Below are 14,310 nucleotides of genomic sequence, written 5' to 3'. Positions count from 1 at the left end.
ATTCTGCACTAAAACCATCTGGTCCCAGACTTTTTTGGTGGGGAGACTTTTAATGACTGCTTCTATTTCTTTAGGGGTAGTCATTTCTAATTCTGGATGAAGGATGAATTAAACTATAATGAAAAGTCATTATGAGCTGGTTTCTTAAGTTTTTTTTAAACAAGGCATTCTTAAAATAAATAGGTCTCAGATATTGGAATTGGTGTCTTTCAGAAGTAAAGTAATTTAGCATCAAATATTGGCTCCCTCTTCCTGAATTATTTGCTTTTATGATTTCAGTAAGAAAAACCATAGATCTTGCTTTGTAATTTGTTTGTTCTTGATTTATTTTTCATATTTTTTGTTTTTTAAATAATATATTTATTCTTTGAAAATTTAAAAAATGAATATAGTGTATCATACTTTACTATATTTGCCAGTATGCACTCCAACACACTATACATTCCCCATTATGTCCATACCTCAACTTAATTTTTTCAAAAAAATACAACTCATGGAGTCTAATTTGTGATGCTCAAATGTGCATAGATGTAGGGCAATCGATATGAGCATACAATATCTAACAATAGTCCTATACCAAAAAGGTGTAGAAGTCTTTCTTATCTAGCAGTCATCAACTGCAAATAGATTTTCAATCAGGAGTTGAGCTTCAGGACACCCTCCCCCATCCATCCTGTAATGTAAACAGGCTTTATGTTATGCAGTTTTTCTATAGACAACCATTGATGATATGAGTAATTTGCATAACAGTCAAGTCAACTCACGTTCAGAGGAGAATATTTACAGAGGACAATTTGAAAGCACTCCATCCCATTATCTAGCTTTTACTTTCTACTTCTTGTTCCACAATATTTTCTGAGCCTTGAGTAGGAAATGATAGAAATTGCATTAATGACTGAGCACTCACAATTATGCTTCATATTTTGATCAGTTATGAGTCTCTGTATTAACTAATGCCATTTCCAAAAAAATTCTCTAACAAAAGTAAAGAACAGCACAAATCCATGGGTATAAATATAAATATTTAGAAGGTAGTTTGACAATATGACAATTTAGTAAAATGACAGTAGGTATCATAGTTAGAACTATGACACCTCCAGCTGTGTGTTCATGACCAGGTTTATAGTACCAGGCATGAATTCCCTCCCAAGGATCAAGCTTCAAATCTAATCAGACATAACTTAAGTTACTTTATAATAATTCTGCCATTATTGCATTACTAGACACATCAGGTCTGGAACATCTGTTTTGTAGCATGTGAGATCAAGGCAAGATAAGAGCATTATGGGCAAAATCAGGGAATGAACATTGAAAAATAAGAAATGAAAAGGATACCCCCATAGGGAATTGCAGACATAAGTATGCTGAGTAGAGAGATTCAGTTCAGATTCCTCTGCCTCTTGTCTTCCCCACTTGTCAGTGCCCTATATATTTCTCAAAAATCAACAGATCTTCTTCCAATAAATATGCTAAGGTGATTCTAAAACATCACAAGACTTCTCTCTCTCTCTCTCTCTCTCTCTCTCTCTCTCTCTCTCTCTCTCTCTCTATCTCTATCTCTATCTCTCTCACACACACATACACACACACACACACAACACACAAGGGTGCCCTACTCCTTTCACTCACTATGTTGCTATGATTATTAATGATGCCATATAACCTTGATTCATACCTCCGTTAGATTTCATCCAATGGGTTGCTCTATTGATGGGAATCTTTCTTTCCAACACTATATAAAATATGGTTCTCCCATCTCTGTCATCAAATCTTTCTGTCTTTCTAGTACACATCACCAAAAGGCAGGTATTTGTAGGAATCACCTCTAGACTCCTTTATTTGTGTGAAAAATTCTTCCAGTACATATTCCTGTCCTTGCAACTTGTCAGTAGAATATCTCCTCATGGCCTCTGTGGTAAGTCTATGTGATAGTGAGTTTGTTAATAAACTTGATTTTATCAGTTATTTATTTGTGTATGTGCCTCAAACATCATGTTTAATGCTATTCATAGTTATTTTTTCTTAGTGAAGCTTTCTGCTGCTGCTTTCAGAGAAGTGAAGAAAGTCAAGTAGACTCTGTAATAAGTATATGTAACTGACACTTTACCTCTCCCTGCATACAGTTCCATTTGGCTCATGGTTTGAGCATATTCGTGGCTGGCTGTCCATGAGAAAATGGGACAACTTTCTGGTGCTGTATTATGAAGACATGCAAAAGGTAAGCATCAGCCTTACAGTCACCACACAATAAAAAAAAATAGATCCTAGTAATGAGGAATGTTATTGAGAACTGTAAATTTTTGTTCTGAATTTTAAAATTATTTTTTATTAATTAAAACAACTTTTAAATGTAAATGCATTATAATCATATGATCTCTGTGAGGCCTTCCACATCCTCTATGCCTCCTTACCCACAAAACTCTAAAGTTTCTCCTCAAAAATATCTAGTACAACAACAAGTCTCTCAAATTAAGATAAGAATATATGATAGAATGTAATATAGAATAATATGCTGGATAATTGTGTGTCAATGTGACACAAGCTAGAATCACCTGAGAAGAGTGAACTTTAATTATGAAAATGCATCCAAAAGATCAGGTTGTAGGCAAATCTGTGAGGCGTTTTATTAATCACTGATTGAAGGGGGAGGACCCATTCTTTTGTGGGAGCTGCCATCCATATGTTTTTTTTTTTTTAAGAATACAGGTACATATACTATGATGAACAAGACAACAAGCAGAATATTGCTATTGCCTCAGCATCAGCCACCAGGGTCCTGTGATGTTTAACTTCTTGTCTTGACTTCCTCCAATGGTTAACAATGCTGTATAAGTGTAAGCCAAATGATGTGTGATAAAACAAATCTATCACATTGAAGTTAGACAAGTCAAACCAACATAAGGAAAAGAGTCTGATTGAAAGAAAAATGACCAGTAACCTACTCATCCACTCTTTCAGGAATCTCATGAAAACACTAAACTTGAGACAATGATATAGACACAAAGTGTGTGGGACAAACCCAGTCAACCTCTGTCCCTGATGCTTTAGTCTCCAAGCATTCATATTTCTTGGTGCTCTCAATTTTCTCTTGCTTTTACAGTTTTGCATCCTCTTCTTCTGCAGGGTCCCTTGAGCTCTGGAAGAAGGGCTTCAACAGAGACATCCATTTAGGATATCTCACTCTTTATAATGTATGGTTGTAAGTTTCTATATTTGTCCCCATTTGCTTCAAGAGGAAGTTTTTGTTATAATGTGTTAACAAGTCACTGTTGTATGCATAAAGCAGAATATCATTAGACACCTTTCTTTCTTCTTATTTGTTAAGAGCATTATTTTGTTTTACCATAAGACCTTGGGCTATGTAGTCTTAGGTCCTTGATCAACAAGCAGTTTATTATATAGGCTCCATCTCATGAAATGGGATTTAAGTCAAATCACTTATTGGTTTGTTATTTATTCACATAAAGCTTTGAGACACCACTGATCTAACTTATCTCACAAGTAGTACACCACTATAAATAGAAAAATTTGTATATAGCTTGGTTTTTATATTTCTCATTGTGGAGCATACAAAGTGCGTTTCTGTCTGAAAAAAAAAAAAAAAACGAGGATATAAGGGTGGAGGTTCTCTGTAGTGACCAGCTTGACATCTTCACATTCAGTAATTGGTATAGGTGTTGTTTTTTGAAATGAGGGCTTGCTGTCAATTTGTGGAGAGCAACTTATAGTCTTTGCAACAGTCTGGGCTTATTGAGAGTGATTCCCATGGAATTTATTTGCCCAAAATCTCAATTAGATGAAACCCAATCCTAGTACTGGAATCTTTCTTTCTTTCTTTCTTTCTTTCTTTCTTTCTTTCTCTCTCTCTCTCTCTCTCTCTCTCTCTCTCTCTCTCTCTCTCTCTTTCTTTCTTTCTTTCTTTCTTCATTCCTTCCTCCCTTCTTCTTTTCTTTCTCTTTCTTCTTTTCTTTCTTTCTTTCTTTCTTTCTTTCTTTCTTTCATTCTTTCCATCTTTATGACAAAGGATATCCATATTTGCCTTCTTCTATCCCTATTATTTGTACATCTGGTGTTTTCAAAGTAGTGACCCAGATTTCCTGGATATTATGAACCAGGAGTTTTAAATATATAATATTTTATTTAATGTATTTATTTTTCTACCGTGTCTTCAATACAAAAAGGTCTCCATTCTATCTATCTACTTGTTGGTGAAGAATGTCTCTGAGTTACCTGTTTGAGTTCCTGAAATTTTTATTTTGAGATATTCTCAATTTGGATTTTCAGTATTGATTCTATTTCTACCAAGGTGGAAATCATTTTAATTCATTTCATTTCACTGTTTGTTTTTGTTTTCATAGATTTCTTTAAGGGATATATTCATTTCCTTTTAAAAGACCACTATTATATTCATAAAAGCTGTTTTAAGGATTTTCCCTTGTGCCTCAGCTATGGTGAAATATTCAGAGCATGCTGTATTATCATTGCTGGGCTCTAGTAGAGATATATTGTCCTGATTATTATTGATTGTGTCTTTACACTGGCATTTATGCATCTTAGATTACAAATATAATGATTCTAGGTGCTGCTATCTGGTCTTGTCTGTATTGGGTGGGAGTTTTTTGCCTTGGCTTTTGTTTCACTCTGGTTATTAGGAGAATGAGGTGGTTCTATATAGGCTGTAGGAATTACATTAGGGTACCAGGTAAGATGTGTTTATTGGTTATGGGACCAGAGAGTTAGGAATGGAGATGGACTGGACTCAATAGAGGGACATCACAAGAGAGAAGAAAGCGGGATGTTCCACGAGGGTCTACATAGTCAGTATCCTAGGAATGGAGCCATATAATGAGGCAGAAGGTTTGATAAAGAGGTGGGGATGAGACTCAGGGATTGGATTTTAAAAATGGACAGAGAGATAAAGATCTGAAGATGTAACCTAATTGCTTCCCTTGTCATAACAGGCTTTCAGTTCCTCAGGAGTACATTCTGGAGTTGGAGGCTGAGGCAAAGCAATTCACCTCCCAAAGTTAGGAGTTCTTTTGCAGAGTAAGAATAAGACTGGGTAACTGGACTTTGAGACATGCTGGGAAAAGGGAAGATCAATCTGCAGATAGCCTCTCTGTTTCCCTGGCCAGAGTGGTCAGTGAGTTCTCAGTGAGTGCTGAACTTGGAGGCTGGGATAATGCAATGAATTGAGGGAGCAATAGTAGAAGTAAAAAATCTTTAGACTCACTAAAGAAGAAAAGTACTGCCACAAATTTTCTGCTGCAGACCTAAGGATGAAACTTGGGCATAGGATCTAGAAAAACAAGGGAAAGTTGAAGGTCTGTTGACAGCCTACCTGCTTTTTTGAAGAGATTGAGAAAAATAATTATTAATAAAAAATTAAAGCACAACAAACAAAACAAAAAGATTAAATTATTCAAAAATGACTTGACCTTAGTGTTATCTCTCAGAAAGCAGAAAGTTTACATGTAAAGACAAAACTTTCTTCACACTCTTTTTCCCATATGTAGACTCTTTTATTTAATCATCATGAAATTCATTTTTTCCTAGGAAGAATCACTACCTATCTATCTGCTTCATTTCCAGAAGGCACCTTTCTGTCAATTTAACACATTCTTATCATTTATTGTCATAATTGTTTACCTTCCTATGAAATATTAGGTGGAAATGTGATATATATGTAAAAACTGTTGTAAACCAAAAAAAAAAAAAACAAAAAAAAAAAAACAAAAACAAAAACAAAAAAACTATTCAAATCACAATTTTTGGGTTATAAAATTTTGCCTGATGATGACTTTCTCCTAGGATTAAACTAATTGTTATAGTACACAGATATTCTTGCAACAATTAGAGAACTGAGACAGACGAATTGTGATTTTGATGCCCACCTGAGCTGTAACCTGAGATGCTTACTCAAAACAAAGTCTCTGAGAACTACTCCAAGTAATAAATATTGAGAACATTGCTGCAAACTCTTCGAAAGCTGTATTGTTTTCAGTTAGCCTAAGCAAACTGTATTATCTGGCATAAACAATAATCAATTTGAGGTCTTTATGCACATTCCTTCATTTGCCTTGATCATTATCTAGCAGCATTTCTGTAAGTTACTTTAAACGTCCCAGGGCAGGATATGTATGGTTGTACATACTTTCAATGCCAGCACATGGAAACAAAAAGCCAGATAGATGAATCTCTGATCTCTGTGAGGTTGAGGTATACTGGTCTCCATAGCAACATTTATTACACAAGCCAAAACACAAGAGGAGTGCCCTGTCCTTTTTTTCATTGAATATTTTATTTACATTTTAGATGTTATTCCCTTTCTTCATTTCTCTCCCAACCTAGAAATCCCCTATCACATCCCCCCTACTCCTTACTCCTGCTTCTATCATGATGTGCCCCCACCCACTCCCATCTTCCTGACCTAGAATTCCCCTACACTGTGGCAACCAGCCATCATGGGAGCCAGGACTTCCTCTCCCACTTTTGGCTAACAAGGCCATAAATGCAGAGCTGGAGCCATGGGTCAGTCCCTATGTTCTCCCAGGCTGGTAGTTTAGACCCTGGAAGCACTGGTTGTTTGGTCTTAAGAAAAAAACTGTCAGTATACTTAGTGAATGTGTTGGCACATACCTGTGACCAGAGAACTATGGAGAATTAAGTAGGAAAGTCTGAAATTCAAGTTCATTATTCTCTACAAAGTAAGTTTAAATTTAACCTTGGTTCAATGAGATACTATCTCTAGTATTTTCTTCTACCTAAAAAGAAACCCCAGGCTCTGTCTTTAGAAAATAAAGATCAGCCACATTGCAAGCCCACTCAGTATATAAATGTTGTCTGTGCATCCTTCTTGCCTTAGTTCCATTGCCTTTTCTTGCCTAAACTCCATTCATGCTCTTTCATCTGCTGATGCTCTTTCTTCACATCCCTTTCTCATCCCCAATCCACAGATCCCTTCTTTGCATCTGTTCTCTCAGACCTCTCTATTTACCAAGCTCGTTTTGTTTCTTCTTCTTTTAGGATGTAAAGGGAACCATAAAGAAGATCTGTGACTTTCTAGGAAAAAAATTAGAGCCCGATGAGCTGGATCTAGTCCTCAAGTACAGCTCTTTCCAAGCCATGAAAGAAAATAAGATGTCCAATTTTAGTATCATTGACAAAAATGTGATTACTAATGGCTTGAATCTTCTGAGAAAAGGTAAAGAAATTGTCTGTCTTCAGAATATGTCAGAACATGTTAAGAACTTGTTGTGCCAATGAATCTCTAAGTAATTGTTGGGTATGTACTGGCAGTCACTGCTCATAACTGATGGCTTCTCACAGACATTACAAAGTAATGGTTTATGACAAAGATGTGGGCCTTTTCACTCTGAAAAGTTAATTTATTCTGGGAGACAATCTTGGCATTGGAGATGGTCATGTCAAATAACTGCAATGAAAAATGGGAAAATGATCATGTTTCTAAGAGGCATTGTTAAGTTCCCTGTATCAAAATCCTCAACTCTAAAATATATAAAGTGTAGTGGAGTAGACTGAAGATATATCTGAGATGATAACCATAGAACCACAACAATTACATTAATAGCTGGAAAAGATGCTGAACAGATCAAGATTGCTGCCCCAGAGTAGGCCAAGAGTAACCCCAAAATGACTACATAAATTTCTCTAATGTTAAAATTTGATTGTATTTGCCAACCTGTGTTTAGATTACTTTACATTCATGACCTCTCTCTCTTCTTTCTGAATTGTCTGTCCTAGAAGGGGAGTTTCAAATCTCTCTATCTCTGTGCCACCTCTCTATGCTGGGAGTAGATTGTGTGTATGGTTTCTTGGCTGTATGGTTAAGAAATGATTTTGTTAGCCTGAATCAGATTTTGAAACTTTCTACGACTTGATAAGGTAATGATAGGTGAGATGACACTCAGAGTAGAAGAAAGAAGGTGTCAAGAATCAGATATTTAACAATGACTAAAAGCATTGATACAAATGAAGGAAGTAAAGACTTGTGGGTTTAATTTTCTTTTACCCATAATTTAAATGATTCAGCTTTTACCTTCAGTCCTCTTCTCCAGTGTGTGAGGTTTGGATACTAAGAATTGAAAGATATTAGGAGTTTTCATAGGTAAAATGAAGTCAAAGTAATGACTAGATTTCATCTAATCTAATACTCTTAATATATTCATAATAAGAAATTTTGAATCAGATTTAAGCATAATGATATGTCACCACTCACCACAAGAAAATTGGTATCTATTCACTAAAGATCAACTCCTCTGGAAGCATAGACTGCTGTTGCCATATGCCCTCAGATTCCTTCAATTCAGACTTTGTGGAGACATATTTTTTCTGCATTTGAACTGAAGATATCACCAAAAAGAAGTGGTCTGTTCTTAGATTTTCTAAAATAAATCAGAATTTGGCAGAGGTAAAACAGCATATGAACAAAAAAGTCTGTTATTAAGTAATAAAGGAATGAAAAACCTCTGTTAATATTAAAGGGATAAGGAAACTGACAAGCAAAAGCTTTAACAGAGAAACATCAGAGCAGATGGAATAGAATTTAAGACAAAATTCCATGAGTACAATTGTTGTTTCTGTTTTTTCCAGGAAAATTCTCCTAGGATGAGAACATACTTGGATTAAATCTTTTTCAAATACACACATTATGTGTCATGTAGCTTAGATGATAGGAAGAATCCAGGTACCTACAGTGACTTGATCTTTGACAAAGGAACTATAACCATACAGTGTGAAAAAGACAGTATTTTCCACAGGTAGTGCTGGTTGAACTGGAGGTCAGCCTGTAGGAAATTGCAAATGGATTCACTCTTATCTCCTTGCACAAAACTCAAGTCCAAGTGGTTCAAGGACATCCATATAAAACTGGACACACTGAAACTAATAAAAGAGAAATTGGGAAGATCCTCAAACACATTGGCAGAGAGGAAAATGTCAGAAGCCATAATGAGACAAGCTAATAAGTAGAAGGTGATCATCCTGAAATGGCTTGCCATGGATTATTATATAATATGTGACAAGTGAGCTCTGATTTGACAAGGCTGTAAGGGACTTATTTTTTGAAAGATTCCTGTTATTAATATGCTTTTCCTATTATTATTATTAAACATACACAACAATCACTAAGCAATAGCACACCCCTTTGGGGCAGATCATTGCAGATCCACAAAGGTGTACTATCTTATGGCGATGCTATATAGAGAAATAGATGACTTCTTAAGTCTTAATGATGATCCTGTAAAAATTCCTAACATTATATCAATGATTATTAAGCTCTTTTATAGTGGTACTGGTATTAGGTCCCTTTCTGATAGTCAAAACTGCAGCGAGAACTCTGCCAGTCTCTCGAGTATCACCAGTGAACTGTTCTTAAGATAGTATCCAGACTTTCTCCTACTCAAAGCACATTCCAAGATGTGTAATACAATTACCCAAAGGTGACTAAAAGGGATCTAACAATTTATTATAGGTTCTAGGACAGAAGATAAAATATTGCCTGGGATTATCTATACTAAATATCACTAATTTCTTATACTCTTAAACCTTCGGTGAACCTGTGGAGCTAGACAGATGATGGATGTTTACCCAGACAATTACTTCTAATGAATATGCACATAAACTTTCTCTGTTGTAAACTTCTATTTCAATTTATGATTTGATTTTTGGTGTGAACTTGTGATGAACTTTGTAACATGTGGTCATGTATTCTGAAAGATGTATAATTACTGAAGAGTCATTCATTCTTTCCTTTCTTTTTCTCCTGCCTAGAATTTTTTCTCTTAGAACTTTTTCCTTATTAGATTTTTTCCCCACTTAGGACCTTTCCACTTTTCTCCTTAAATAACTTTCATAGGAAACTTTTTATACTTAATAAGAAACTCTATAATAACTTCTCTAAGTGTTTTTCCTTTCTGTGACCTAAGACTAGCAGGCCTAAGTTAGAGCTCAGCAGTTCCAGCTGACACAGTTAACACAGTACAAAGGCTATTTTCTTAATCCTTTGCTTCTTTTGAGATGAGGTGCTAAGCACCAGAAATTGTAGTTTCTTGCCTCAGAGGATTGCAGAAGGCAGGTCAGCTCCAGTAGCAAAGTAAGTAAATAAAAGATATGTAAACCTTTACTATACAGCAACCGTAAATATCCCATAAGACCAACTCTTACCCCCACTGATGCTCTTCCCCCTCTACTGCCTCAAGAAGAACAGACAACAAGAAGAAGATTGCCCTCCAAGCCAGGTCTGGCCCCTGGCAGAAAAGTTTCTGAACAGGATACCAGTGGCTTATGTTCCAAGATCAAGAACTGACAAATGAGACCTCATAAAATTATAATACTTCTGTAAATCTAGATACACCATCAATAGTACAAAACAGCCAACCACTGATTGAGAACAGATGTTTACCAATCCTACATCTGATAGGGGGCTAATATCCAAAATTTACAAAGAACTCAAGAAATTAGACTCCAGACAATCAAATAACCCTAGTAAAAATGAGGTACAGAGCTCAACAAAAAAATTTTAACTAAGAAATATTGAATGGCTGTGAAGCACCTAAGAAATGTTCAACGTCTTTTGTCATCAGGGAAATGCAAATCAAAACAACTCTGAGATTCCACCTCACAACAGTCATAATGGCTAACATTAAAAACTCAGATGACAGCAGATGCTGGCGGGGATGTGGAGAAAAAGCAAAACTCATCCATTGTTGGTGGATTTATAAGCTTGTACAACCACTCTGGAAACCAGTCTGGAGGTTGCTCAGAAAATTGGACATAGTATTACCTGTGAATCCAGCCATACCACTCATGGGCATATTTCCAAAAGATGCTCCAAAATATAACAAGGACACATGCTCTACTATGTTCATAGCAGCCTTATTTATAATAGCCAGAAGTTGGAAAGAACCCAGATGTCCTCCAACAGACACAATCAAATACTACTCAGCTACTAAAAACAATGAATCATAAAATACTTAGGCAAATAATTGAAACTAGAAAATATCATCCTGAGTCAGGTAACCCAATCACAAAAGAACACATATAGTATGCACTCATTGATAAGTAGATATTAGCTCAAAATCACACAATACCCAAGACAGAACTCAGAAACATGAAGCCCAAGAAAAAGAAAGACCAAAGTTTGGGTGTTTCAGTCCTTCTTAGAAGAAGAAACAAAATACAGGAGAAAATGTGAGACAATGTCTGGGGCAGAAACTGGAAGAGAGACTGTACAGAGATTTTCCCACTTGGAGATCCCTCCTAGATGCAATCACCATATGCAAGCACTATTGTGGATGTCCAGAAGTGCATGCTGACTGGGGCCTGATATACCTGTCTCCTGAGAGGCACTGCCAGAGCCTGACTTATACAGAGGTGGATGCTCACAGCTAAGCATCAAACTGACCACAGGGTTCCCAATGGAGGAGCAAGATAGAAGACTGAAGGAGTTGAAGGTTCTTGTGGCTCCATGGAAAGAGAGAAAATACCAACTAACCAGAGCTCCCTGAATCTCAACAGCTAGCCTGGGAACACACATGAAGGAAGCCATGTCTCTAGCTGTATTTGTAGAGGAGAATGAATTTGTCTGGCATCCGTCGGAGAGGAGGGTATTGGTCCCTTGAAGGCTGGATGTCCCAGTGAGGGGAAGTGGGAGTGGGTGGTTGGGTCAGGGCACACCCTCATAGAAATAGGAAGAGGGAGGATGGGTTAAGGAGTTTCTGGGGGTAACGAATGGGGAAGGGAATAACATCTGAAATGTAGATAAATAAAGTACCCAATAATAAAAAAGAAAAACAAACAAACACATAATAGAACTGGCTATAGTTTCTTGAATACAGCCCACTAGATTATTAAAATTAACTTATGTGATGATGCAGAAAGAAAGTAATGTAATAAAGAAAACATGCCTTGTATTGTCAGTCTTTTGGATTCATATCCACATCCATCATTATGCTTGATAGTAACAAAAAAAATAGTCTCAAAGACTATTTTTTTCTCATCAGCAAAACAAGCACACTGCTCACACCTTTCTCGTGTATTCATGGATTCATTAAAATAATCCCACACTGAATGTGGCCTATATGTCTGGGACTCTTTGCAAAATGAACCATATAGTAATTTAAGAAACACTTTCTTTTTAACATATTAGATGCATGTTCTGTGTGTATATTCAAAGCAGAAGTGGGTGGAACACATCACAGTGACACAGCTGGAAAATAAATCAAGGAAGAGGGTTGCTGGGTTGTAAATGAAGGAAAGATAGAGAAGTTTACAGTGTCATTAATAAAAAGACAAAAAATAGATGTAATTATATTAAAGATATTTGCCATCTGGATTGAAGGAGGATGCAATACCGAATTAGAAATTGGACAATTTCTGGAATGAAGTGGTGAAAACCAATGTTTTTTCCAGAAAAGACAGTTTTATAATGGACAGGGGCACAAATTATACACATCTTCATGCATCATAAAACACCATGGATTAGTAAAACAGAAGTCTTATGATGTTGTCAGCTGGTAGTAGCTGTGTGTATCTCTTGGGAAAATCGAGACAGCTGAAATACTGCTCATAACTGTGTGTATCTGCAGCATTCATGTGAACCCCCACACACAAAAGTAAAAACTATTTTAAGATATAATTTAAAAGTTGTTTGCATGTTGTGAAGAACTTCTATAAGTAAATATTATAATATAGACAGAACAATTGAAGTCTGTTTGGATCATTGAGAGCATAAACACTGTTGAGTTGGATAGTGTGATGGAAACAGGTTTGGTTGGTAGCAGGAATAATCTGGATATATAAAAAGGTCAAGCCCATGTTGCTCCTGGTAGATTGTTTAGCATATAGTTTGGGGGAGGAAAATGTGGGGCATAATTTCCACAGAGGGAGAAGTCTGTGTATATGACTGTAGAAGAGCTTTAAAAGGTTTCTACAGAAAATTATATTTTGTTTTATTAACTGTGTAGTCTTTTTCATACAGATGGTAAGAGAACATGATGGGAGGAGCTAGAACAGTGTTAAGACCATTATTAATCCACCTATGTATTTGCTTCACATTTTCCAGGCACAACTGGCGACTGGAAGAATCACTTCACAGTAGCCCAAGCTGAAGTTTTTGATAAAGTATTCCAGGAGAAAATGGCTGGTTTCCCTCCAGGGATGTTCCCATGGGAATAAGTTTTCAAAATTTTAAATATGATATGAACACTGATGTTTATGTTCCTGTTGTTCTGTATGTGATTAAGTGAATGTGGTCATAGAAAAAATCCTGTAGTGAAATTCTGAAGGTAACTTTTAAAAACATAGTGTTACTAATACTAGTAGTAGCAACAGTGGTGGTGGTGGTAGTATGTATACTTTTCTCTTTGTAGTGCCTTCAGAGGTGAGAAGAGTGTATTGCATACATGGGACCTGAAATTTTATTTAGCTGTAAAATATTTATTTAGGGTCCTAGGAATTGAACTCAGGTACTCTGCCTATGCATACAGTACTACTTATATCTCTCCATCTTTAGACTAATCTCTTTAGCCTAGAAACATGGAGTCTTGAGTCATCAAATATTTGCTACTTTATTTGCTATTTTGTTGTGTATTATCAGCAAATTCCAATTGACTTCATAGAATTCCAATTTGAAAACACTTTATTTTGATTTAAATAAATCATTTATATGGGGTTTTGTTTACTGAGATTAAACATGACAAAGTTGTAAGTGTGATGCTATGGAAATTAAACAAGTATTACTCAGTATTTATGTATTTATCATACTATGCATGAATAACAGATAAATTATTTGCTGCAGAAACATGTATGTATATGCTTAAATGGTTTTTTCTTTCTTTCACCTATTTATCTATTCACTTTACATTTTGGTTCAGGCTGCCCCACTCCTCTCCCTTCAAATACAGACTCACAACTTCTTCCCTCCATGCCCAGTCCTCTTCTCCTAAAGGACAGCAGGTACCTCCCACCATGGAGGAAAAGTGAGATGTTATGGAAATGTCCTGGATGCCTATCTTTAGAGGAAATAGCTTTTATGTAGATGAAATAGAACCAAACAATAAGCTGGAATGGAAGATCCCAGAATCTCAGCATCCCAGAGCATAAACCTTGGCAGGCCTGTCTTCCTCTTCTTTCATTCTGCAACATATAAACCTTACAAGTATCACATAGATATGTAATTATATTTATCTAGAAGGCGTGAGGAACACAGATTAGTTAATGAAGATCAATAAAGAAAGTCAACTGTCTTCCTTTAGAGGTAAGTTTGATCACATAATCAAACTAAAATAT

General features: G+C 36.0%; 1 protein-coding gene across 2 annotated transcripts in view; it reads left to right on the top strand.

Annotated features, from left to right (window-relative positions):
• Positions 1 to 13,824, top strand: part of LOC143440320 (sulfotransferase 2A1) — a 30,871-nt gene extending 17,047 nt beyond the window's left edge. The window contains exons 4-6 of one of the 2 annotated variants that reach the window (XM_076926987.1): positions 2,124 to 2,218; positions 7,027 to 7,204; positions 13,085 to 13,824. In XM_076926987.1, coding sequence (XP_076783102.1) covers positions 2,124 to 2,218; positions 7,027 to 7,204; positions 13,085 to 13,197 — 386 coding nt within the window. In that variant the 3' untranslated portion in view covers positions 13,198 to 13,824. Of the gene's footprint in view, positions 1 to 2,123; positions 2,219 to 7,026; positions 7,205 to 10,223; positions 12,092 to 13,084 lie in introns of those variants that run through there. The other variant, XM_076926988.1, reaches the window with a different exon arrangement.
• Positions 13,825 to 14,310: the final 486 nt, after the last annotated feature.

This window comes from Arvicanthis niloticus, chromosome 29 (genome assembly GCF_011762505.2).
Source record: "Arvicanthis niloticus isolate mArvNil1 chromosome 29, mArvNil1.pat.X, whole genome shotgun sequence".
NCBI classification, from domain to species: Eukaryota; Metazoa; Chordata; class Mammalia; order Rodentia; family Muridae; genus Arvicanthis; species Arvicanthis niloticus.
The sequence above is the reverse complement of the archived record's forward strand: the minus strand, read 5'-3'. Positions and strand labels throughout refer to the sequence as shown.